At 35.1% G+C, this 24414-nt stretch overlaps 1 protein-coding gene across 2 annotated transcripts in view; it reads right to left on the reverse strand.

Annotated features, from left to right (window-relative positions):
• The window catches only part of EFTUD1 (elongation factor Tu GTP binding domain containing 1), an 80026-nt gene that overhangs the window by 42539 nt on the left and 13073 nt on the right, over positions 1–24414 (reverse strand). For both annotated transcript variants that reach the window (XM_010291058.1, XM_010291059.1), the window contains 4 exons: positions 23395–23494; positions 13331–13482; positions 12627–12805; positions 11834–11969 (listed from right to left, as the gene is read on the reverse strand). In XM_010291058.1, the coding sequence (XP_010289360.1) occupies positions 11834–11969; positions 12627–12805; positions 13331–13482; positions 23395–23494 (567 nt within the window). The remainder of the gene's footprint in view (positions 1–11833; positions 11970–12626; positions 12806–13330; positions 13483–23394; positions 23495–24414) is intronic.

Consider the following 24414-nt stretch of genomic DNA (forward strand, 5'->3'; position numbering starts at 1 on the left):
ATTCAAATAAACTGCCCTCATGGATTAGTGGTTTATATGGGGTAAACAGTGCCAGTTTGGAGCAGAGCTTATGCATTTGCTTAGGTTGTGGTTAACTCAATTATTCTTATATAGTCTTACTTTATTGGCATGGGATAACTAAGGTAATCAAAATTAAAAGCTGAGGTAAAGTAACAGATGGAAAAGCAGAGAGAAAGCTGGAAGCCAAAGAGAAAACAGGAGGTTAACACTAAGATGTGGGGTGGGGAGCTTAGGGGGAAAAGGGTAGATTTCAGAGCCATGTTAACACTCCAAAGACAGCTGAAGGAGGTCCAGCCTAATTTCTACAGCCTGGCTATTGCTCTGTGCAGAAGGCAATTAGTGTAGCCTAATTAAAGTTAAAGAAACATTCAACAAGGAGAATTTTTCCATCTCTTTCATACAAAACAGTAGCTCTTCTCAGGACAAAGGAAGTATCAAAGAAGAAAAGGAAGCTAAACAAGATGTTTTCATGACAAGTGGCTTTACTTACCACCACACTGCCTCTGAAACCAGTACATGACTTCTGAGTTGAGCTCGTGTGGTAGGCACCACACCGATTGCAGAGTTTTGGCTTTCAGAATACTCAGTGAGATGAATCTCATTTAGAGTCAAAACATTTGTAGGTTTTCTGCATGAAGAAATGCACATTAAAAACCATAATCCAAAGTTTGCACTACACTGACGGTGCTGTGAATCCATATGAGACCTTTACCCAAAATTGAAATAACTGCACATTTTTGTATTGTATGAAAAATAGTGCCGTCTGCCTTCACATTAAATGGGAATCAGAAAACAGTTTAAAGGATAAAACAAGTTACCTGGTTCCTATTTCCATTTCTTGTAAAGAAATATATGGAAAATTACCTGACAGTTCTCTAACTACCCTAATTTGTCAAGGAATCATCATCATCATAATTCAGATGCTCTGAATACTGAGATCATTTAATATTCAACTTAAAATACAATCCTTATCAGACAGTTGTGTATATGTCATGAGAAACTGAAACTCAGTGAAAAACAAACAAAACCACCAATTTCTTTCTTCAGAACTGTTTTGTTCACAGAATATTTGTTCAAAGTATAAAGATGGGAAAAAGCCTTATTCAATCAAAGCCACGTAAAGGAGCTTCAATTTTGCATAACCTTGGAAAAGAGATTATACAGAAACAGAGAACATTACAAATTCAAGAGAATTACACATTTTCTATTGCTAAAAACCACATGTACAGAGAACAACTTCCTGATGTACTAAAGCTGAAAAAGGTAAGATTTAAAAGAAATTACTCTGAAGGCGAGAACTATGCAAAAGTAGTGACAAACTAGATTTAACCAACAAAACCTACACTGCCTGGAAAAACTACTTTTATCCACCACTCATTCACTGCCTCCTACAGGGCACAGAGAGGGTAACATTTTAAGACGACTAACCTGTAATTTCTAGATCAAAGTTTCTTCCCGACACCCCCACCGAGTTACACATCGTGTATTTCAGCACTGATAAACATCAGAAATTAAAATATTTTGTATCATTATTAGGATTATCTAGGCCGGTAGTCTGTGTTATTTAAGGATGTGTTGGGAAAAGCACATTGTCGTGATTGAGACTGCAAAAGGATAAAGAAGCAGCACTGTCTGCAAGGCCTGGCAAGAGAGAAGCTATGCTAGGAATGGAGCTGCACGCTCATCTAAAATACAGCTCTAAGATACAGAAAACAGAGATTAGCCAAACGGATAATTTCATGATCTAATGTAAGTTTTTATGCCCTTCAATGTCTTTGCAATTCCACACTTAAGTAAAAGTCTAGCCTAAATGATACCTACGAGACAGTACTCCAGTTATATTTTTGTTTAGTTATCTGCCCCAAAGTATACTATGACAAATATCCACATTTTACAACTACCTTTTGGTACATGAATTGACCACCTCTGCAATGAAGCTGAAAAGCTTAATTCATCTAACAGAAAGTGAATTTTGTCTGGCCAGAACAGCTAAAGGCATAGCCAGCTGATTAAAAGAACACACCTGATTTCAAAAATGTCTCTATCTGATTCAAGTACACAATCACAGTAGCATGAGATGCATCTTCCATAAATATCACTGCAAAACTTAAAATCCTTTAAGAATAAAACTTCTTTTCTGCATTGGTAACTGCGCACATTCCTAAACAATTTGATTTATGGTGTCTTTTTTTACATCTGAATTGCTACACATGAATTTACGTGTAGCAAGGCACTATTTTCAAACTCATTTGTGCTTAAAGCGATTATTTTGTACCTATTCCTGAAATGACACTGCATGTTCTCATGAATTTTAGAAAATCCACGGCCACATTAAACAAAGGAAATGTTCCTTTAAAACAACTTTCTAAAAGTTTGAGTCCTACAGCAAACTACTTCTGCCAAGGTAACTCTCCAGTGTGTTTTAGACAAACAAGCCTAATACGATTTTGTGTAGAGGGATAAAAGGCTTAATTATGTAGTCTAAATACAGATCCTTGGTAAATCAGGTAATTTACACCTCTGTTGAAAACTGAACCTTAAACACTAACTCCTCTAAGCAGGCATGCTTGCTGAATCTCTCAGCCATTTACTCTGGTGCCCTAGTGTCCAAGTTCACCCCTGAACTGATGTTTCCCACTTCTTCATACAATATTTCACAGCAACACTAACAGGCAGGATATCCTTTGAAATGGAATTCCGACAACTTTGAGTACAAAACCAAAGTCACTTTGGTTCATCTATCATAGATCCTCATCTAGTAATGGATACCTAAGTCTCATTAGAGATTGTCAACCAGTCAAGGCAAGTTAGTTGGTTCCCATTAGAAGCACATCGTAAGAAAGGAGAGAGCACATGGCTGTACTATGAACTGCCATCTACTAAACAATACTGACATTGTAGTTTTAAAGAAGATACTGGTTTAAAAAACATACAGAACACCAAACACAAAAGTATGCTCCAAGTAATTTTTATAAGCAGATCGAGAGAAGGTACAGTTTTCAGGCTCTTCAAATGAAAATGTGAGGTAATTTCCCAAAATCATCAGTGATGTAGCTCAGTATGCTGGAAAGAATCCCAAACACAACACTATGGATATGAGCTCAGGCCAATCACCTCAAAACTTTACCTTAAGACTTCTATTACCATTTTACATTGGTGATACTAACTACGTCAACACTCTCGTTCTCTTACAGTTCTCTCTTTTCTCTTGGAAAATATAAGAGGTTCATTAGCCAAGTAATAAATATGGCTATTCCTGTGGATAACTGTTCTCCCTTTATTTATACATGGACATATTCAGTTTCATAGACTAAAAATAATACATTGATGCTGACTAAAGAAAGTAACTGTGAAATACTGAGGAAAATCCCTATCTTCTCATTTTAGAGAGACTTGAAACATCACACCTAACCATGTACTCACATAGAAGATTCGGAAATTTTGGAGATAAGCCAGGCAGCATCTGGAACCTAAAACCACAAACAGTTAGCTACTGAAAGGCTGAGTAACGTCTGCCCAGAGGCAATGACTACATAAGTCAATTCTCCACCCTTACACGAGGAAAATGAGTCGGTCTCCTTTAACACTGGCCCTGAAATCTGATCAATGTATATTAGTGTAATAATAGGCATCTAATAAATTTGAAGTCCCGAGGCCAAAAATCACTTCTTTCTGAAGCAAACAGAGGGGCGACAGAGATGACTGCCTGCACCTCAAACTCTCTTTCCAGTCTATTTCTAGATCTCTTCTATTAAGTAGCTGCCGAGCACGTGCCTGCCGCTGTGCTCTGAGTTTCTTCAAGCAGCAATGGTATGAAATTGTCTTGATTCTTGTTAGTCCCACTGCTGCCCACAGGCATATAAGTAGCAACAACGAACACCAACAAGTCTGGGCAGTTTTCCTTCTGGTACTATTTGGGAAACCTCAAGCACCAGCAAGTATCTGTCTGCATACAAACCCGAAAGAATTGGGAGCACTTGCCTCACATTTGAAGATTATATAGAAATCTACTTTTCATTTACATGAAAGCTCAGATTTTACAGATTATAATAACTAAAAGTTGCTTTAAAACTGATACAGAATGTTTCATTGCATTCTTTCCTTTCCTCACAAAAGCTTAATTGTTTGAATTTTTTTGACATTATAATCCAACAGTGGTCAAAAGCAAATCTAAAGGCATTTTTGGCTAGATGAATGTATTATGACTTTATCTTGAATAATCTTACAAAGCTCAATTTTTAAATATGATTAAAAAAAACCCCTTGTATTCCAGTGGCAAGACATTTTAAGATCTCAGAATAAACCCCTGAAAATTAGAGAACAGAACGTTCCAGAAGCACTAAAGAATTGAGAAGTGGTTTTCTTCACAAAGAATTACTACACTTATGAGTTTTAAGAAGCTACAGTTAGAAAAATAGAAAAAAATATAGCTACTCAAAAAGCAATTTAAATTCCTCAAGATAAATTAAAACAACACCCAACCTAAAAAGGCTTTATAAGGAATCTGTTAACTATTCAAGGTATTCTTCCCCAAAACACCTTAGCTGAATCAGTAAAGACACACGTCAGTGCCATACCTCTGACCTACGACATGTCATATTGTTTCCTCTCCAGTGATATTGATATTGATTTGAAAACAAGGTAATGAATCACTTTTTTCTTTTACAATAAAGTGTAACAAGTCAAATCCCCTGAAATGGAAGCAAAAATAAAGCAGCAGAAATGGTAAGGCAAACAGGGTGAAGGAAACTTAGAGATGATCAGCAAAACACATTTTAATTTCATTCAGTACTACGTCATTAGCTGTGCACCATGTTATGTCACATTGCCCAATAAGCAACATAAACTACTCGGCCTGCTTGTTGGAACCACACAGAGCAAACAGCAGTAACTGCAAAGGGACTAAGTCCACTACAGCAAAAACAGAGTTAAGAAAATGGTTTTAGTTTCCAGCACTGAAAGAGGCCAAACAACAAGTTATCTATTACATCTTTAGCTCCAAGAAACAACTTGAACATATTTAATTTTTTCAACTGTTTAACTATTCATAAAATATTAATTGGGTAGGAAATTAATATAGATAAAATGATGTCAGGTAAACTCAACAGTTCACAGAGCTAAAACATCATTCAGTAACAAAATCCATTCAATTATGTATCTTTTCCTAAATAATGCTGGATTACTATAAACTAGTTAAAAATGCAAGGTTATTTATTGGGTTTAAGATGGTAGTTAGCGATAAAAATCGTAAGTATTCCAAAACTGAAGACAAAGGTTTGAGTTTTCTTTGTTTCATTCACTATTGTGGCTAATTTCAGTAACATTCTTGAGAAAGACTGCCCTCCCGTGTTCACTGATCATAATATGCTGAGACGACACAGCCCATGCAGCTGGAATCACTTCAAGCTGGCTTTTTTTTTTTTTTTTTTTTTAAATAATCACATTACTGATTCAGAGAGTGAAATTAGCCCACCAAATGTCTGCCCAGAAATAAAAGGCTGGTGCAACAGCAGGACTTTCACAGAAGGTGGTAATGCTTGCTAGTTGGCATCAGTCCTAGAAAGCCATTCCGGGCCCCTGAAATGGCATCGCTGCTTGCAGCTGCTCTTTGCTCTTAACAGAGGCTGCTTATTAAAAGCTCCTAAATTGTTCAATGAAGTCCTAAAGGAATAAAATGCTTGTTAGACACCTTGTAACGAGGTTAGCTATACTACTGCATACCAGGTCTTCACACTAACTGCAGCTGTATAGTTCCTATCTTCCAAAAGGTGCAGAAAAACCCAGAAGTATGAATCCATAATCACCTACATTCCCCATATCATATTGTTTACACGTCAAGCATCCTATAAGTGCTTTATAAATAATTAAAACATGAAAGAACGTTGTATGGGAAAACAAGCACTTCAGAAATGGAAAAACCAAGGTACACAGCAGTCTGTCATGTAGCAAGGCAGTTCATAGTGAGCTGTCAAGAGGAGTGACTTCTAGGTTCCTGCTTTTAACAATGTCATGGGGTAAGAAGAAGAAAGAAACAAATGCTCTTAATTTGGTCGAATACTTGATATTCGCATAGCTAACTGCATTTGAAAACATGCAGGAAATAATCTAGCCTCCTATGAGCATTACACTGAAGCACCACAAATCTAGTGGTAAGGAAAAAGCTTTGCTTTTAACAGTATTCAACCAAACAGAAAAAGCACTTAAATAGTCATATAGGCAGCTCTAAGAAAAATCTGGGGTTTGTATGCTAGCAAACACAAGACTATTGTTGTGGTATTTGTAGAAAAAAAGCAGTTACACGTGTCAATTTTAAGATGCATGTTATTCTGAACTCGTGTGCACGCAAGCGTGAGTGTGCATGTGCAACATGCCTTGAGATGAATTTTATTCCAAGTAACAAAAATGCATCACTTCATGATCCTTCAATTATTTATTCAGAAAAACATGACACTGAGCCAAGTTTACCAAAACCCCACAATATTACTCACTAATACAAGCAAGTACCTAAAACAGTATGTTCAGAAACATGTTCCTTGGTTTTTATGTCTGCGTTTGCTTAAATTACTTAAAAATAAGAATGAATACACAGCATGGGAATCCTAGGCCTTTCATCTGTGCATGATACCATCACAAAAAAAATACCTCTTTTTGCCAATTTAAAATACATACCTTCAACAACCGTTTTTGTTACTAACACCAGCCCTTTTTTTTCTGCATTGAACAAAGATACATTTTGCCTTCAATTACAGGACAGCAACAAGAAAAATAAGAAAAAAGGAGGGGGGGGAGGAAGCTATTATGTGCATCTGAAGGGCATGCACTTGTTCAATCTTTATGTGCCCAAAGTACATTTTCTTCACATACTGCCTTCAAATTTTTCCTTTGTCACTTCGGGGATCACCCACTAAGTTCTTTTTATGTCTTCAACCACAAAAATGTCAGAACAAGTGTTATAAAATTATGCTTTTCCTATATTTGTACTTTCCTTTGCCTGGTTTAAATAAATAAATACATAGCTAAGTTTTTTTTATATAGGTATACGCATACATATATACATCTATAAAGAGAAAGACATTCTTGCATGGGAACAAGCAAATCGACCGTCCCCACTTCCTCTTGCATTCCTCAGAATACAGACTTATTAATGCTTCAAAACACTTACTGGTGTGATAGAGAGAGTCTTGATTTAGATGAAATATTCTTAACATAGAAACATAACCAAAATAATTTAAAAGTTGCCTGTAATAATGTTCTTTGTGGAACTTTCAACACTGTTTTAATTTTAAGTTAGTGTTTTCCTTCCTGATAAAGAAGCAACATTTTTTCATTCTGAAATGTCATAATAAAAACTGCTTCCTCTTACCTTTCATTAACAAAAAAATTTGAGAAGAAAAATCATTTACATTAGTGTGAATTTTTCTATTTGTCACCTGCATTATCAGTCTCTACAGTTTGTTAAACAATACCTAACACTACTTTGCAAACAGAAGAACTTCCAAATTAAAGCAATTAACATTTCATGACTGGACCATTTAGTGTTTTCCTTTTTATAAGAGAAACTAAGCACTAGTAAGAAGAATAATGATAACTAAACTAGAGATCAATGGATTTCACTCTACAGCCAGCAGTTCATTTCCTGTCAAATACAACACATCTGGAGAAGAGGCTTGGATGGTACCTCCAGTACCACAGATGCTCCCCGTACAACACGGGGGGAGTGTCCCAGCAAGAACCTGAGCTTCTGTAATACTCAATAAACTAAAGAAGCTAAACACATCTGGACAGCCAGATGATCATCTGTATCCAACTCCTTGCTATGACAAAAATGTATCAGAGAAAAGAAGGCCAAACCTCTAAAGAGAGTATGGCAATTACAATAGCTTGCTATTTGCATAGCACTTGATTACGCAAACACAGGTCAGTTTAATTATAGCGTCACTAAGAACACGCAATGATACATCAGTTAAGCAGTCTTTGGAATTCAATATTCAAGTACTGTTTCTCTCCTTAAAGACACAGAAGGACAGTAGTTTCCAAAGAGCACACAGACTTGTGCCCAAGGTCTATGATACAACATTTTCTTTCCAACAGATACTCAGGCAGCTCTCAAAAGGGGAGCACAAAATGTGCCTCGGATGTCTTAGAATCAAACGATTTGAACTGATTTTGAGATACAGATTTAGGTGACATACATAATGGTCACATTTAATGTTTGCAAGCATGGAGTACTTCTATGTTTGGAATTTATGCATGATTTTGATATACCTCGTTATAATATACAAAAGAGCTAAGACTGTTTCTGTTAAGATAATAAGGCATCAGCCCAACTGCCAGAGAAGTGAAGCCAGTACAGAAGTTCATATGACCCTTAAGACAGGACAGAGCGATGCAGAGAAGGCTAGCACTGCAATAAGGACGAGTAGGTGGACCATTCGCAAGACAGACAAGACTCTCACTCCCAGGACTCTCCGACCCGACGACCACAGGGAGGTTCAAATTCAGCAGCTGCATGCCATGCAAAAGGCCTGTGACACGATACAGAAAAATAAGCCGTTCCTGAAACAGTGCATCAAGACACATGATTTATTTTTGGATCAGTATTTCAACATTTTTCCAAATTAAACCTCAAGATACTTTTCATGGCCCATTCCAATGACTATCATGTTTTTCATTCAGCAGTTTCAACTAAATACAAGTGCCGTGTGGAACCTGAGGGCACATTCCTAATCCAGTATATAACCTTATCTGCTGCTCCAGTAACTAGATTCTCCTCCTGCAAGAGAATCTACTCTGTTCATTCCCAGTAGTACAAAGTAGAACCTAGTAGTACCAGTTAACAAGTATGATTTCCTCCCTGCTGGCACAGGACCTCTAAAAGACGTGCAGGGAAAAAAAAAAAAGTCAAAAATAAGAGAGTACTCTCTCCTCAGAAGGCATTTAGTTCACATACTCCTTTTTAGCTCTCAGAGTGGAGAAATCAATAGTGCTTCTAAATTACAACTTCTACAAATCAGGTGGTTTTGTCAGAGACGGGAATTTTACTCTTTTCATAGAATATTCTGACAAATGTTAAAAGAAGGTTTATTTCAAAGACTTTATTACCCTTGGTTCCCAAGAACTTTTTCGTTTGTTTTAAATCATATTTAACCTCCTACTCAAGGACTACAGAAAATGTATAGTAGTTGCAGAGATTGTAAAGATGAAAAATTCTGAATTATAAACAGATATGTTGAAGGTGGCAGTATTTTGTGTTTGCCATATTACTTGATAATGACATACTGCTTCCAGCTCTTTTACAAATACTTTTGACAAAACTTTTGAGCTGCAAACTTGCAATACAAATTAACTAATGCAAAGCAGCCTGCCTCTCCTAGCTTCCAGAAACTCAGAATAATACCAGAAAATAACTTTCCAATGCTTGCCAGAATGGCTATCCCTATTAGACAGGGACATAGCATTGCTTTTCAGCTGGATGTTCCTGAATTCTGTTTGTGTGACAGCTCTATAGTTCAAATACAGTATGGTTCATCACCTTTTCCTCTTACAGTATTTTGCTACAAGTTTCTCAGATTTTTAGCAAGTATAAGGAGATTAATATTTTAAGTAATTATTAATTGAACACAAGGAACAAGGGATGAAATCTTTTCATCTTAAATAAAACAACCTAAGCATCAAGCCACGTCTTTGATCATTAAACCTTTGCATAAGCCAGTATAAAGAATAAAAAGGCTGCTCACTAGGACCAAGCAGATTCCTCCTTGTAAGAAAGAACCTATAAATAACAGCAAAAAACCCCTGAACCCTGAAGAAAAATAATTCTGAAAAAAACCTATAGCATGAGTTTTAAAGTGGAAATAGGCAGTATGATTAACTGTGCATTCCTTATAGCAATAACTTAATTATAGAGAGTAAAACCACAGAGCTTTCAGAAAAGCATCCTTAATTTACTAGATAATCTACAAGCAATTTCCTTATATGGCTGGAGAGAAATCACTGCGGTATGCTTTAAAGCTGGAAGATAAATGGCCTTTGAAACAGAAATCACTGTTACTAACTGGAACAACAGAAGTCTTGCATCACCATTGTTACATATTCCTTTCATATAAACGTACTGCATTTTCTCCTGAGTGTGGTAAATCATCATCAAATCAGTAAAGGTGTTTATTGAATTTATGTAAATTAACAACGCAGCTTTACAGGGAAATGGGAGAAACAAATGAACAGGAAGGTATTTAGAGCTTTTAGTTTTACAAAGTCTTTAAAATAACATCAGATTTAAAAAAAAATAATATATATATACTTGAGCTTGTATATTCTACATAAAAATTAAAACCTGTATTGTCAATATATAAAGAGACTAGACAATGATCTGGTAAAGAGAGATGAAATACCAAACAGTTCGGCTAAGAGCTTCGACTGTTAGCTCTGATCTTAAAATTTTAATGAATTCTTCTAAACATGACAAATCTTGTGTTACCATTTAGAACTTTTGTATGACTCAACTAATATGCTTTTCTTTGTGGAAAAGCTAGACCCCACTGAAGAGTAGCCTTCAGCAGTAGAGGCCACTCGCAACCTTTTGGTAGAATTAACTGGTTACGAAAACATACATTTCTTGAAATTTGGTCCGACTCTTAATGTTAAGGACATAATATAATTCTCATAGTATATTTTTCTCTGAAGGAGGCAGCTCCAGGAGTATTTATTATTTGGCAAGCATGAAAATTATATCCTTTCACTTTTACTGCAGAGTGCTTTTTGGGGGAATTTTTTTTCCCAAATTCTTAATAATTTTTTGAAGTAAACATACCATATATTTAATACATCTTGATACTGAAAATGGTCAACTTGAGCATCAGACTTTAGTAAGGTATAATTCAGAATTTTAAAATATTGAACTTCCAAATAAAACTAATTCCCTAGCTACTTAGGTTCTGAACACCAGGCCCATGCTAACAGCAACCAGCATTGTTAACTGCCTAGATTAACAAACTCCAACCCTGACAGAGTACACCTATTTTTAAATTTATTATATATTTACTATAAATGTCTAAAAATTAGACAATAGACATGAAAAAGCCCTCATGTTTTGCTGATTTGTTCATGTTCATTCACAAAACTAAAAAAAAACCAAAACCCAACCAAATAGCTTTTAATGTTTACACTTCCCAAATTCTAAACACTAGTTTTGATATTAAAAAAAAAGACAAATGAAGGACAAAACCAGCAAAGAATGCTATTCATATTCTAGAGCAAAACAGCTCAGAATCTGGTACAAAAGACCATAACTCAAAGATTAAGATGACTTACCACTTAGAACCTTGTCCAAGGAGAAAGTTCAAAATTTGCCACAGCCACAGAAGGAATAGTTTTTTAGCACCATAGTTCAAGCAGACCCATAAATAAAACTACAATTATGTGCATCACTAGAGAAGTGGTATTACAGAATTTCCACTGTTGGGAAAATAATATAAATAATCCTTGCAATTTATAAAATATGAGACCTTACTGCTGCCTTTGGCAATTCCTGGCAGCAGTACTTACCTGGCAATACTCCAACCTGAGGATAACAGTAAATAAAGCTAGTGTAATCCCTAATTTTCTCCTACTCATCCTTTTCCCTCCTCACAATTCAAAATTCACAGAAATCACAGTTTAATCATAGTGTCTTCATTTTTTGGACACACAACATACCTAAAAACATTCATAGATTGATGTTTTCTTTTTATTGATCACATCAAAACAATTTCAGTGTATTTTGGATGATATAAGGATTCAGGTTCTAGGAAATTAAATACTAGTTATATCTTACCCAGAACATTTCCTGCAGGTACTTCTTCAAGATCTTCAAGTTCTCTTCCCATAAGCAAGTAGAGACTCTCCAATGTACAGCAAGTCATATGAGGTACTAATGGCAGGTCGTCTGTAGCAGAACACTGGGATGACAGCTACGCAGAGTAAAACAACTAGTATTGGGTATTTATCACTTAGTACTGATAAAAACTTCTTCCTCAAAACCTCCTTGCATTTCAAAGCTAAGAAATATATTCTAAAGCATTTTCATTTCATATACTTGAAAAATATTTTTCCGCTTCCAAAAATCCAGTCTTGTGGCAAACAAGCAAATGTTACGAAGAAAATAAAAAAGAATGCTTTCTTTTGTAATTGTTAGTGCATAGTACTCCTAGCTCACTTTTCATTGTCACTGATAAAACAAATGTTCTAAAGTAAATTCATAAGTAATGAACTTCTATGATCACAATCTCAAAACATTTAACACCATTTTTTTCAATACTATTATGCACCTTTCTGTTCCTCAAAAGCATTGTTTTTTTCCTTTGCGAGTTTTCTTTGAATCAAAGTATGCAAATACTGGGTTTACTGTTAGGTAATGCAACACTGTACTTGGAAGTGTTAAGGTTTATAATGAGTTTATGGACATAATCAGCTGTTACCACAGTCACCTAAATTACTTTGATACTTTTTGGAATTTTTTACTTTACCTTTTTTTTTTTTTTTTTTGAGTAAGCAATGTGTAAAAAGTTAAGTCATCAGTGTTTCAAAAGTATTCCAAGTTATGGCAGCATCTCACTGTCACCTCTTACCTTATGCAAAGACTCAGCAGGATCATATTTTGGTCCTAAAACAAAGATCTTTTGCCCTCTTTGCAACACACCACTGAACACTCTAGCAAAAGCAATGAAAGACTCCTTGTTGTCTGCTTCCTGTTTCATTGCCTTTGAGGTCATGATCTCTACTTGACCAGCAAGCTGTTGCTCTTCACCTAATCAAAGTTAGAAAAACATATGAAGTATAAAAGCAGTTTCTGCCTCATCATCTGAAGAAAAAAATCAATTACATCTTATCCTATCACATCTGGTGATGCATTAAAAGACGGCAAGAATGCCCCATTATAACTCACAATCCAGTCCTGTTGCACATACATCACTTTTGTAGCAATTTATTACAAGGGCAAAAGTCCATCGCTGCACCTTTCTACTTAGGGTGAAAATTATTTGATTTTTCAGCAGAGCATCTCCTTCAAGCATCATGTACCTTCACTGACTCAAAGCGCTGAGATGAAGCACATTCTCAGGCTACAGGAACAGGTATGCATGGCACCTTTACAGCATTTATGAACTATCAGCCTTCTTACAAACACCTCCTCACTCTTCGTTCAGTTCCACCCATTGAACTGTTTGGACTGGCAAGTGGATGATTCTTTTTAAGGTACAGAGCCCCTTGACAACACCTACACACTACTATTAAACATCCTATGAGAAAAAAAAGGTGGCAGAGCATGATATACCTTTCGTATCACCAGTATTTGCAGTTACTTCAGATGAATTTTCACTTGGGGGCTTTTCTGACAGCTCCTTTCCTTGATTTGCTGCCAATTTTTCTGCATGCCTTCGTTTCGCAAGTTCACGCCGATGAGCTATTTCTTCTTGAGTTAAAGGCCTACGTTGTATTTTAAAGTATTAGTATTTGTAAATGTCATTTATTTTAAAAGAAATTATATCACAATAATTAGGATATTATATTTGGCACAAGTAAAAACTTATTCAGAATGCCTTTTGCCCCATGATAATATATATATTTTAGATCAGCTAAAATTAGCAAACTCTTCTTCTACTGTGTCTCGGAAAAGGCCACCATGTCACACTTCTGTTTATTTTGTTAAAATAAGTTAAGTTTCTCCCACTAACATGTAAATTCTCACTTTTTCAAAAAAGATCCAAGCCAGTTTTCAAAATTGCTTTTTACACCATGTCCAGTATGTTATTCTGAGCTAGAATGACAGCTAAAACTAAGCATACAGTGTACTAATCTAGGCTTATCTATACCAAGATAAACTACCAGACTTTTCTTCCAAATACATACGAATCAAATACTGTCATTTTAAATTACTTGTGGTATCTTTATTATTTTAAGGTAGTCTTTACAGCAAGTGTTCAAATGGAGGGAAAAGTCTTTGCCTGCTATAGCTACCTTTCCATAAAGTGAAATGTTCTGATGCAGTTGCTATCTACTCACTGATAAACCCTACCTTAAAACGAAGTGCTTTAACATAAGATTTAAAGCAATAAATAATAAAAATTAAAGAATGACATTATCATTCCTACAAAAGGCAATACAGACTTGTTTTTAAAGGCACCTCAAGCATTTTAAACAGCAAAGTGAGTTACACATACATGAAATCTAACAGCATTGCCTGAAATCGTCCACTTGATTTTTAAAGCTGGTCCTAAATAAAAATCTATGATATACAGTTATCTTCTAATTTAATAAAGTGCAAACAAGGAAATTAATTTGAGATACTAGTCATCTTCTCCTTCCAATTCCTCCCGTTTCTACTAATTTCCCATATTAAACAGCTGAACCTGTGATCCTGCTATAATCATTACAGATACTCTTCAGAATTATCTGTTCTGTTTACTAATTTCAATATGGACAATTTCTCACGTAATGTGCTGTCACATGCCTACATTAAAAAAAAAAAAATCTTTGACACCGAGGCTTAAAAGCGGGAAAAAATAATGAAGTTTTGCAGATACATTTTTTTTCCATGGAATTAGAATTGATTGGGGGTTTTTTTCTTTGCATTGAGAGCAATGGAAATATATATTGCTTTCCAGCATTAATAAATAGAATTATTTCCAAAATAATAAACCATGCATTTTTATATTATATGACTATTCTTAATAGAATTCTAACCTCAAAGAAGAAACAGGAGTTTTCTCTATCATAAAACTTGCACTTGTGCAACACAATTGGACAAACTAATCACAAAGTCTTAGACCTTGACTTCAACTCAAGAAGGTGAACATAATCCCACAGCAAAACCCCATCTACATCACGTGTTCTTATGCTACATTTGCTCATATGATAGAGGCAAGAACAATGTTTATTAGTATTAAGATGGTTTAGGATTCTTTCAGTCAATTGTATCAAGCACACAGTCTCATGAACAGAGCATTAAAAACAAACGTGTCCTATGAGTAGTTTTAGGTTGTTTAATAGCCTTGGACAAGTCACTTCCTTGCTTTAATTTCCACACTTACAAAAACAGTTCAAGATTTCCTCAACAGTAGTAGTAGTAATGATGTAGTAATGAATGATAAGAGGAAGAAAACAGTGGGAAGCACTACAGCAGTACTTTTCCTTTACAGAACAGGCACAGAAATATGATCGCTACTTTAAAAAAAAAAAAAAAAAGATATTAACCATTCTACACTCCCAAATAGGGAACCAACCTTAAGGGTCAAAGTTTTTGTGTGTAGCCAGTAGAGACACTGGACACTTACTCCATCCTTAAACGAATTAATTAGGGGCAGAAAGCCCTGAACCCCTGAACAGATTATGTGCCTGAGACCAACTCACTGCCAGTAAGATTTTTTTTGCATCATAATATGGATGCTTTTCTGCATACAAGACATTCTGCAAGAGACTTAATTTAAAAAATGTTTAATGAGACCCTTCATGAGTACTTCTTAGAGCTTTGAACACAGTTACCATGCTTACTTTGAATCCAAGTGTCCAGCTCAAGAGTAAGAAAACTACACATAAATCAAAAATCTCTCTACAAATTACCTAACAGAAGCACCCAGGATAAAATGTCAAAATTTGAAGCACTTATTTTCAGAACTCATAACCTGGGACAGACACATTACATGTCACAGAAAAGGCAAAGTAAGACAAAATTGCCACTACAAACTTCCCAGCAACTTTTTTCTTCTTTTTCTTTTTTTTTTTTCCTTTAAAAAAAAAAAAATCATCTCTTAAACAATCATTATGACAGAATTAAGAATATGTATCTCTCAAATTTGGGATAGTATGGTATTTGTTTGATTTGATTATTTTATTCCAAAAGAAACTGAGGTTCAACAATACAAAATGCAAAGCAGATGGTGGAGAAGAAAACTTTTTTATGATGATTTTTTTTTTTTCCTGAAGGCAGCTGTTCAAAGCTATTTAAGGGTTTGGAATGTCTGAAAAATTCCCAGAGGAGAAAGATTGATAGAGAAAGTACAGATGAGACAGCCAAGGGTGTCATAAATGCAGTCTATATAAGATGGCATAGTATACACATGAGGACATATGTATGCATTCCAACACATTTTATTGTCCAAAAAATACTTTTCATTTGTGTAAATAACCCTGAGTGTAAAACATTAAAGTTTGTTTCTTTGTTTTTCCTTTTACATGGTATTTTTTCCAAAGTATCAGTATATTCAGATAGCCCTAATCACAAATGTTCAAGGTACCTTAAAATTCGGAATGCACTGGTGTAAGTTGCAATGCATATAAGAACAGCTAATTATATTCTCCATTTGATAAGAAGCAGATTGAGTGTGGGTGGGACTTTACCTAGTAGGTACAACCTAGACTTCCATCCTGGTTTCTGTCAGTGTCAACTTCTATAAAATTAGTCACTCCCAGTAGTGTCATTAGAAACGACAAAAAGATAATGTTGTCAAAGAAAACCTTATATAGAATTGTAATACAGTCAAGCAGAACACAGAACAAGATTAATGCACATAAGGCACTGTATCTGCAACAAAACCAGTTTTAAATTATACCGTGATTTATTCAATTTCTCCAGTTGGTAAAACCAGTCAGAAGGGGAATCAATTTTGAACAAATGGTGCTCAGAAGCCAGAAAAAATTCCCTCTTCTTCCTCCCTACCATATTTCTTCTCTCTCCTTCTTTCACTCCATAAGAAAGGATCTACAGCCTCATAATATTGGCAGAAAAAAAACGGGACCATGCAGTCACACAAAAAACAGTAAATGAAAATTCTGGAGCAGAAAGAAAAAGAGAGATTCCCTACCTCCAGAGAGATGCTGCAGCATCAGACACCATACACGTGAACCAGGCACAAGTAATAGAGCTGACACAGATGGGTAACCACATTATTACTAACTCATCTTAACCTCAACCATGTAGTAAACAAAGGCTATGGAAATAATAATGTGAAAGAGAGTATGATATACATACTCTTAACATTCAGTAGATCGTTGATTAAATGCATCAGATTTCAGGTAATGTAAGCCGACTTCTTTATTCACGCAATCCCCCAGGATAACTCATTTAGTTCAAACTGAACGGCAACCAAACTTCCTCATGCAAGCAATCCTCTGAATATGATAGCTTTTCTACCTTTCCATGTCTTCCATCAAAGAGAGACTTCATTCCAAAACATTTCAAAAATTTGAATAATCAAAACAAAACCCCCAAACATAAGTTGGTCTATGATTATTAAAGGAAACGTTATGTTTATTTTTTTAACCTTTTAAGCTTCAGATCATTTAAAAAAACAAACATCACAGTCAGAACATCAACTGATTTCCAAAAGATTGATACTGCCTACACATGTCTATGATGCATCTCCCATCAGCCACTCAGTTTTTTAAGTGGCCAAGAATACTTTCTCTCCATACAGTTTTTATCGGTTTAAATTCCATGAGTTCATGGACAAGTGCTTGACTTCATGAAACCAAGGGGGTAATTTCTGTTAGCAACTTTAAATCTAAGTATTTCTAGAGAATCTTCTGGATTACTCTTCATGACTCTGCTCTTCAGAATTAAGTTCTAGTTAAATCATTGGCTGCTGTTCCGCTCACCATCTGGCACTCAAAGACTTCTGACAACATCCCTAAGGACACCTCTCAAGCGCAGTTTGTTTGCTACAATTCAGCACAGACTTTGTCCAGTGGTCTTCCTAATCCTTCTGAAATTCATTAATTTCTGGATTAAACTGCTTAATGTCCGTGGAACTATTTCCATTCACTAACTAATGTATACCTGCAAAGATTATTTCCTATTTTTTCTATTGCAACTGAAAGCACTAGGCAATTCACAGTAGAGATAAATGTGTATAAACAAAATGAACAACTGAAAATTATCCAAACCAGAATTTACATAAAATTTCTGTATTTCAAAACACATACAACTATCTTAGAGGACTCCTGCAAAGGGGAATACTTGATAACTCTTTTGTATTATGTTATATTCAGGACATGGTTTAGTGGGCACGGTGGTGTTGGGTTGAAGGTCTTTTCCAACCTCAACAGTTCTGTGATTCTGTGATATAGCAATTATCATTCATTCTGAAATATGAAATGAAACCAAGATACCAATACCCAGCTGTCATACACTGCCTTGAAAAACACTCTTGACTGATATACTGACCTTTGATTTATCTCACATACTAAATGCGCAATAAAGATGAAACTTCAAGCAAAACTCCTCCAGAATATTACAAGCTTGTCACTCTTAAGCTTACAATTACACAAACTAAGTTATGTCCAGAGATACAAATTTCATCCATTACTACGTATTCCTCTCTTAGATTAAGTTCCAAAGGTCTTAGCTGCATTCAAATGTATACTGTTACAACAGAATTTATTTCATAATAACCATAATTAGGAATTTTAATTTTTAAAAGCATACGTTACTCAATTATGTAACTGTGTGCCATCTTCAGATGTTAACCAGTGAATCTGACAGGCTGTTCAGATGATTCATGCCATATTCATTTCTAATGCACTAACTACAATTTAGAGCAAACTATTAATGCAAACAGGAGATGATGGGTTCACATCACACTGAAGTCACTGAAAGTCATATTGCCTTTAAACATAAAAATGAATTTACTTGCAAGAAGGGAGTAATTTCTTACAGAGCTTGGAGCTTTATAAATGTTCGCTTCTTTTGATGAAGACAATGTAATGTCTTTCTAGCTGAAGGTTGGGCATAAATCACAGGATTTAAATTTTTTCCAATACAGTTTTTAGGAAACATTAGAGAGGAAATAGATGAAGTGCACTACAATCTGTTGGTTTAAAAACAAGCTGCACCACAAAACAAAGAAATAATTATCATCACAATTTCATGCAGAATTGTATGGGAAAAGTGCCTATTTCGTGGTAAAAAAAAGAAATCCTGATTTCAAGCTAATTGAGGAGAAATAAGTACTTTCCATATTATCTGGAGAAAAATTATTGTATGTTTTATATCTTCTAGTGCAGTCATGTAATAGAATTTCAGTACATCAGGTTATTTGGTCAATAGACTTCTTTATTACCACTGAAAAGTAGAAATGGAATTTCTTTGGTGTACTCTATTTATTTAGACTATTCAGCAAAGAACGATGGACTTGAAGTAATATAAATGGTTTGCCTCCTATTGCTGACATTGCATCACATCACTGTGACATTTACGTATAAAGCTCTACAAACTTAGTAGAGGACTTCATCGTAACAAACATCTGATATACAATTTACATTTTCTCAATATTTTATATTAAATACACATAGCAACAACTAAAACTACTAGAAAACAATAGTAACTTATTACTAAATATTTCTCTTTTACTCTGGGTTAGATAAAAACAGAGTTCTGAACCTCAGGAAGAGCAAACTGCAACATTTATACTCTATACCTATATGCCAAGCTCTGCTTTTATTTATACACCTATACTCAAGCATTCTGTTTTAGACTGCAGTTCAATGTAAAACACTAGTAGAAAGGAAGAAAGAAGCAGCATATGCTGAATGAACATCTAACTCTGCACACAGCAATACTTAAGAATAAATAACCAAAGGCATCATCAAATAACCATGGTCTCATTAGATAAAGCAGGTAGCTCCAAAATAGGGCCAATATGGCCCTATTTCCTGCTGGTTTTGGTTTTAGATATTTTAATACCTATGCTTTTATGAGGGGTCCTAATTTGTTTGGCTACTCTGCCAAACCATCAATTTTCAGAAAATTTACACCTGTGTCTGATTTGGTTGGAATTAGCAAATAGTTTCAGAAGTTCACACAGAAGAAACTGGAAGACAAAACATACCTGCACAATTCTCATTTCTTTAGACAACCTGCTAAAAACTCAGAGACATACTGGTACCATATAGAAGTCAAATTTCAAATCTTTCCAAAGAAAAATAAATATAAGCTGCCAACCTGATGTAACCTGACCACAAATTATTTTCCCATGTATTCTAGTGTTGTAACAGCTGACAAACTTTGTTATTTAAACAGTAAAAGCAAAAACATAGCCATTTTAGTACAAAATCTATTAATTTTTAAAGTCACCTTCTAGGAGATACCAGTTGCCAACAGCAGTCTCAAAGGAGGTTGTTTTAATTAAAAAGCCAACCTTCGTTATCATTTACTGTACACTCTGGACTTAGAATAGCTTTTTGCTTTTCCCAATTTATACTTAAAAAGTATTACAAGCAGATGGCAGAAATAAGGCAAACTATAAAAACTGCACAGTCAATTTGCAGCTTCTAAGCAATTTACAAAAAGGTAACATTACCCACTACTACCTTGCAAAAGGAAAGAAAAAGACAGCGATAGCATGGGTCTACTTTTTTTTTTTTTCTTCTGGAAGTAGAAGAATGTAAGTCTTGCTAAAAAAAAAAAAAAATCTAGAGAAAAAGCTCAGATTTTTTTACATGCTTTAACATGCTTAAATATACCCTCTCCCCACCCCGCCGGTATGCACATAACCTAGCAGATAGCTCCAGCAGTCAAACACCTGAATACACAAGAACACAGTTATGGCTCCTCAAAATTAACATGTAAATGGAACACATAATAAGTATTAATGTTCTTAATGTTCTTAGTAAAAATGAAACCACTATTAATGCACATAGTGTACGTATTCTTTGTTCCTCCCTACATCCACGTGTTTCTATGCAGCACCCTCGTGGAATGCTGGTTCAAACATTGGATCTCACACACTCCACAGCCATCACCCAACCCTTAAGCACAATCTTCACTGTGTAACTGTAAATAGCACACAGCGGCCAATATAATTCAAAACATGTTTATGAAACTAAAACTTTCCTTACTCTTTAAAACTAACCTCATTTTCTGGTTTCTTAAAGAACTGTTTATCTGTATAATCTTAACAATTAACATATCAAGAAACACACATTTAGCTATATTACTATTTTTTCAAAAAATGGAATCCAACTGCCACTTCAAAACAAAACTGTTAATACTACTTAATCAGCAAAATTACGTGGTGCTGGTAATGACTAGTTATCTCAAAGAAAAACAGTCGTGTGATTTTATTTTCATACTAGTCAATTAGTAACTAATGGAATAATTTAATATCAAGGGCAACAAGAAATACTTTTCACACAAACTAGGGAGCAAGACACTACAATTTTCAATTTACTGAATAAGCAGGGAGAAAGGACATATTGTCTACAGTCATCACCAATATGCCTCAAGTCTCCCAGAAAGAATTCCAGGGCTGTCCTCACTCTCCTGCAATATTATCTCAGAAAACCTAATTTATCTACATTTTTAGGTTTTTGGACCAGCTCTGCATTATTTGGACTATCAGTGAACTGCAATCCTCCACTCAACTCACTAAACATCTTGAGGCTTTTCAAACCTGATTGGTGATCAGAATTACAGATTATTTGCACAATATGTATCAGAGTGCAAAAAGGCAACTGTATTTGCGTTCTGAAAACCAGTAAAATTGAGAGCACATTTTTTTATCTAAGGAGAAAATACAACCAAGAAGTCACAACGCATAAGCTTCTGTACTGAATGCATCATTTGCCCCCCAAAAATGGAGCTGGTCATACAGGTATTATGAGCTGCAATACATGGCAAATTTCTTCAAAACACTCTTTTGTCCATTCGGGGAACTTTTTCCCTCTTTTAAAAGAGTAGAAGTTTAATAAATGGCATATAAGCACATGTAAAACAGCTCCCTTCTTGAAAGAGGATGACTAAAGAGAAAAGAAAAAAAACCAAACACAAGAAAAATGTAGGATGAATATCAGAGGAGAAAGAGGAGTGTTTATCCATGAGGCAGAGTGCTCACAAGCAAATGACATAGAATGAAAATAGGTATGAGCTACCCATTACTCTCTGGAAAGTCAGAATCTCTCACAAACAGCCTTTTGCTTGAAATCCCAAGCTGCCATCACAAAACAGGACTTGCAGTAGCTAGCTTTTCTTTTTTTTTTAAATTTTTACTAAGATCTTGAAAATAGGTCCAAGACTTTCTGTGTCTTATGTATATAAAAGCCACCTTTGCCTCTATGTTACATCCTCATCACGTCAAAGAATCTTGGTCCAACAAATAAAAGAACGGGTCATCATCAGTGATAGACCAGCCATAAAGTGATGGCCTCAGTGTTGTCTTCTCTGATAACTAGAGTGTATATCCAGGAGAGCAGACAAGGCAGGAAAGGCACTGCTGTGCTACACCAGTACCTCAGCAAGAACTCCTTTAAGATACATTTAAGGAGAGAACGCAAAGTAAAACTGCACCATCTAGCGTCTGGTCTATTTCCCCAAATTCAAACTCACTGGCAAGAAAGATTTCTGGTGGGAGATTCGTAGATAAGTGTAGTAAGAAAAAATTGGAAGTAAATCTCAGAAGTGTGTCAAAAGCCTAAGGTAGTAACAAAGATTTCAAATATTACTACAGCAACAGTAACATTTTTTGCACAAAGATTTAAGTCACAATCAGTCTAATTTAGTAGAAAGATAAGTATTTTCTATACTCCTTCACTGTAGAGTGACAATGCCAGAAAAATATGAAATGGCCAGTTAATACAGAAATTGACTACTGAAAATGCTCCAGAGGCTTAGAGAGATGAAAGGTTAAGATGAACCTCATTCGTACAAACTCATCAGAAAAGTATATTTCTTCTGTAAAAAAGCAGATGGCTTCAGCTAAAAGTAGTGCACTTAAGGATATCAGGGAAATGAAATCAAGAAGGATCTGCCCCTCAAAGAAAATAAACTGGTCATTAAACAATAAAAAGCTGAAACAAAATATCTTCCAAACCCCCCAGAAGAAAATCTTTTGAAGTGCGTTAATGTCTTTCAGTCCAGTGCAAAAAGTTAGTCAACTACTTTAATTAACCTGTTTTATTTTGCACTTTCAATGGACTCGATCACTTCGCTGCTACACCAGATTTGATGGGAAGTGCTTCTTGGTACAAATGCAAGCTGTTATGATCATGCCAAGACTACCTTACTGAAAGACTAAGAAAGCATTACAACTCAATCGTATTTTCAACCAGACATCCTGAAAGAGCATACAATGTATGCACTGGGATGATGTATTTGGACAAAAGTACTAGTCTCCAACAAATGTGTTTTTTAATCCTCAACAAATTTGCTAAATCTTCTAAAACTAATATGGTTAAACAACTTATCTCTTCAGCTCATTCAGAAAATCTCTACTTGCTGAGAAGATTTTATTGCATCTCAAGAATTACATTCTCAGGTCTAAAACAATTTACCCATGCTTGAAACATAACTTTTTTTCTAAAAAGTATCTAATGGAGATAAAAACGTTAAATGCTACATTTTCTTACCTTGGTTTATTGTGTGGTAATGCCTTTGCATCAACAGCAAACATTTTGGAAACAAAGACAATAACTGGAGCTGTTCCTTCACTACTGCATTTCATAAAAGCTGAACAAGCAAAAAAGGAAGTTATTTGCACAACTTCTTCCCAACAATATGGACAAAACTATGGCTTTCCATGAATTTTATAGGAATTACTGTTTATTTCCTATTTCAATGGATAATATGCTAAAGACAAGTTAACAGGAAAAGTAGAAAATTACTCTAGCTAATCGTTTGATAACACTGCCTATTATCTTCAAGTCTGCTTCACAATAAAATAAAATGAACAAAATTGTAAAAATAGAACTCTTAATAACAAACTCCAGCTAAACATATTGGTTTTGATATTTAAAGTTAATAGGCTGGTTTAGATTAGAATGAAAAACAGAAACCAGCTTAGCATTAAGACAAAGCTATTTATTCAGTACCTCAAAGTATTCTGCCTCCTTTCAAACTGAAAGAGGGAGTCCTGCAAATATCCAGACATACCTTCACAAAATCATTACAACTTAACTGCAAGAATGGATATTCCTCAAAGGGTGAAAGACCCACACAATGCTCATTCAATACTTAAATTCCCATAAACTATTTTTTTCATCCAACTTGGAATACAGTCAAATCCAAAACAGACACAATACCATTCAAAACCTCTAACAAAACAGAAAATAAATCGTCTTCTCCTACACTTCTCCCTTTCATCTGATGTATGAAAAGACTATGTTGTAAAGTGCTTAGGCAAACAAAGTGCAAGACTACCACTAAAAATTAGCAAAATATTCACTAAATGTGAAGTAAACTATTTTTTCATAACCAAGAGCAGTTAAGACCCGAGTTTACAGAGGCAAATTTCTCCTAATTGACTTATACTGATACAATACTCAATACTGTTTGGAGAATATAATGTTTGTAAGTGTTCAGTAAAGGATAAAAGTATCAGTTGCCTCACCCCTGGGAAACAATTCCTAACAGGCTGTCAATCTGACATT

The sequence above is a fragment of the Phaethon lepturus genome, unplaced genomic scaffold (assembly GCF_000687285.1).
Source record: "Phaethon lepturus isolate BGI_N335 unplaced genomic scaffold, ASM68728v1 scaffold39907, whole genome shotgun sequence".
Classification (NCBI taxonomy): Eukaryota; Metazoa; Chordata; class Aves; order Phaethontiformes; family Phaethontidae; genus Phaethon; species Phaethon lepturus.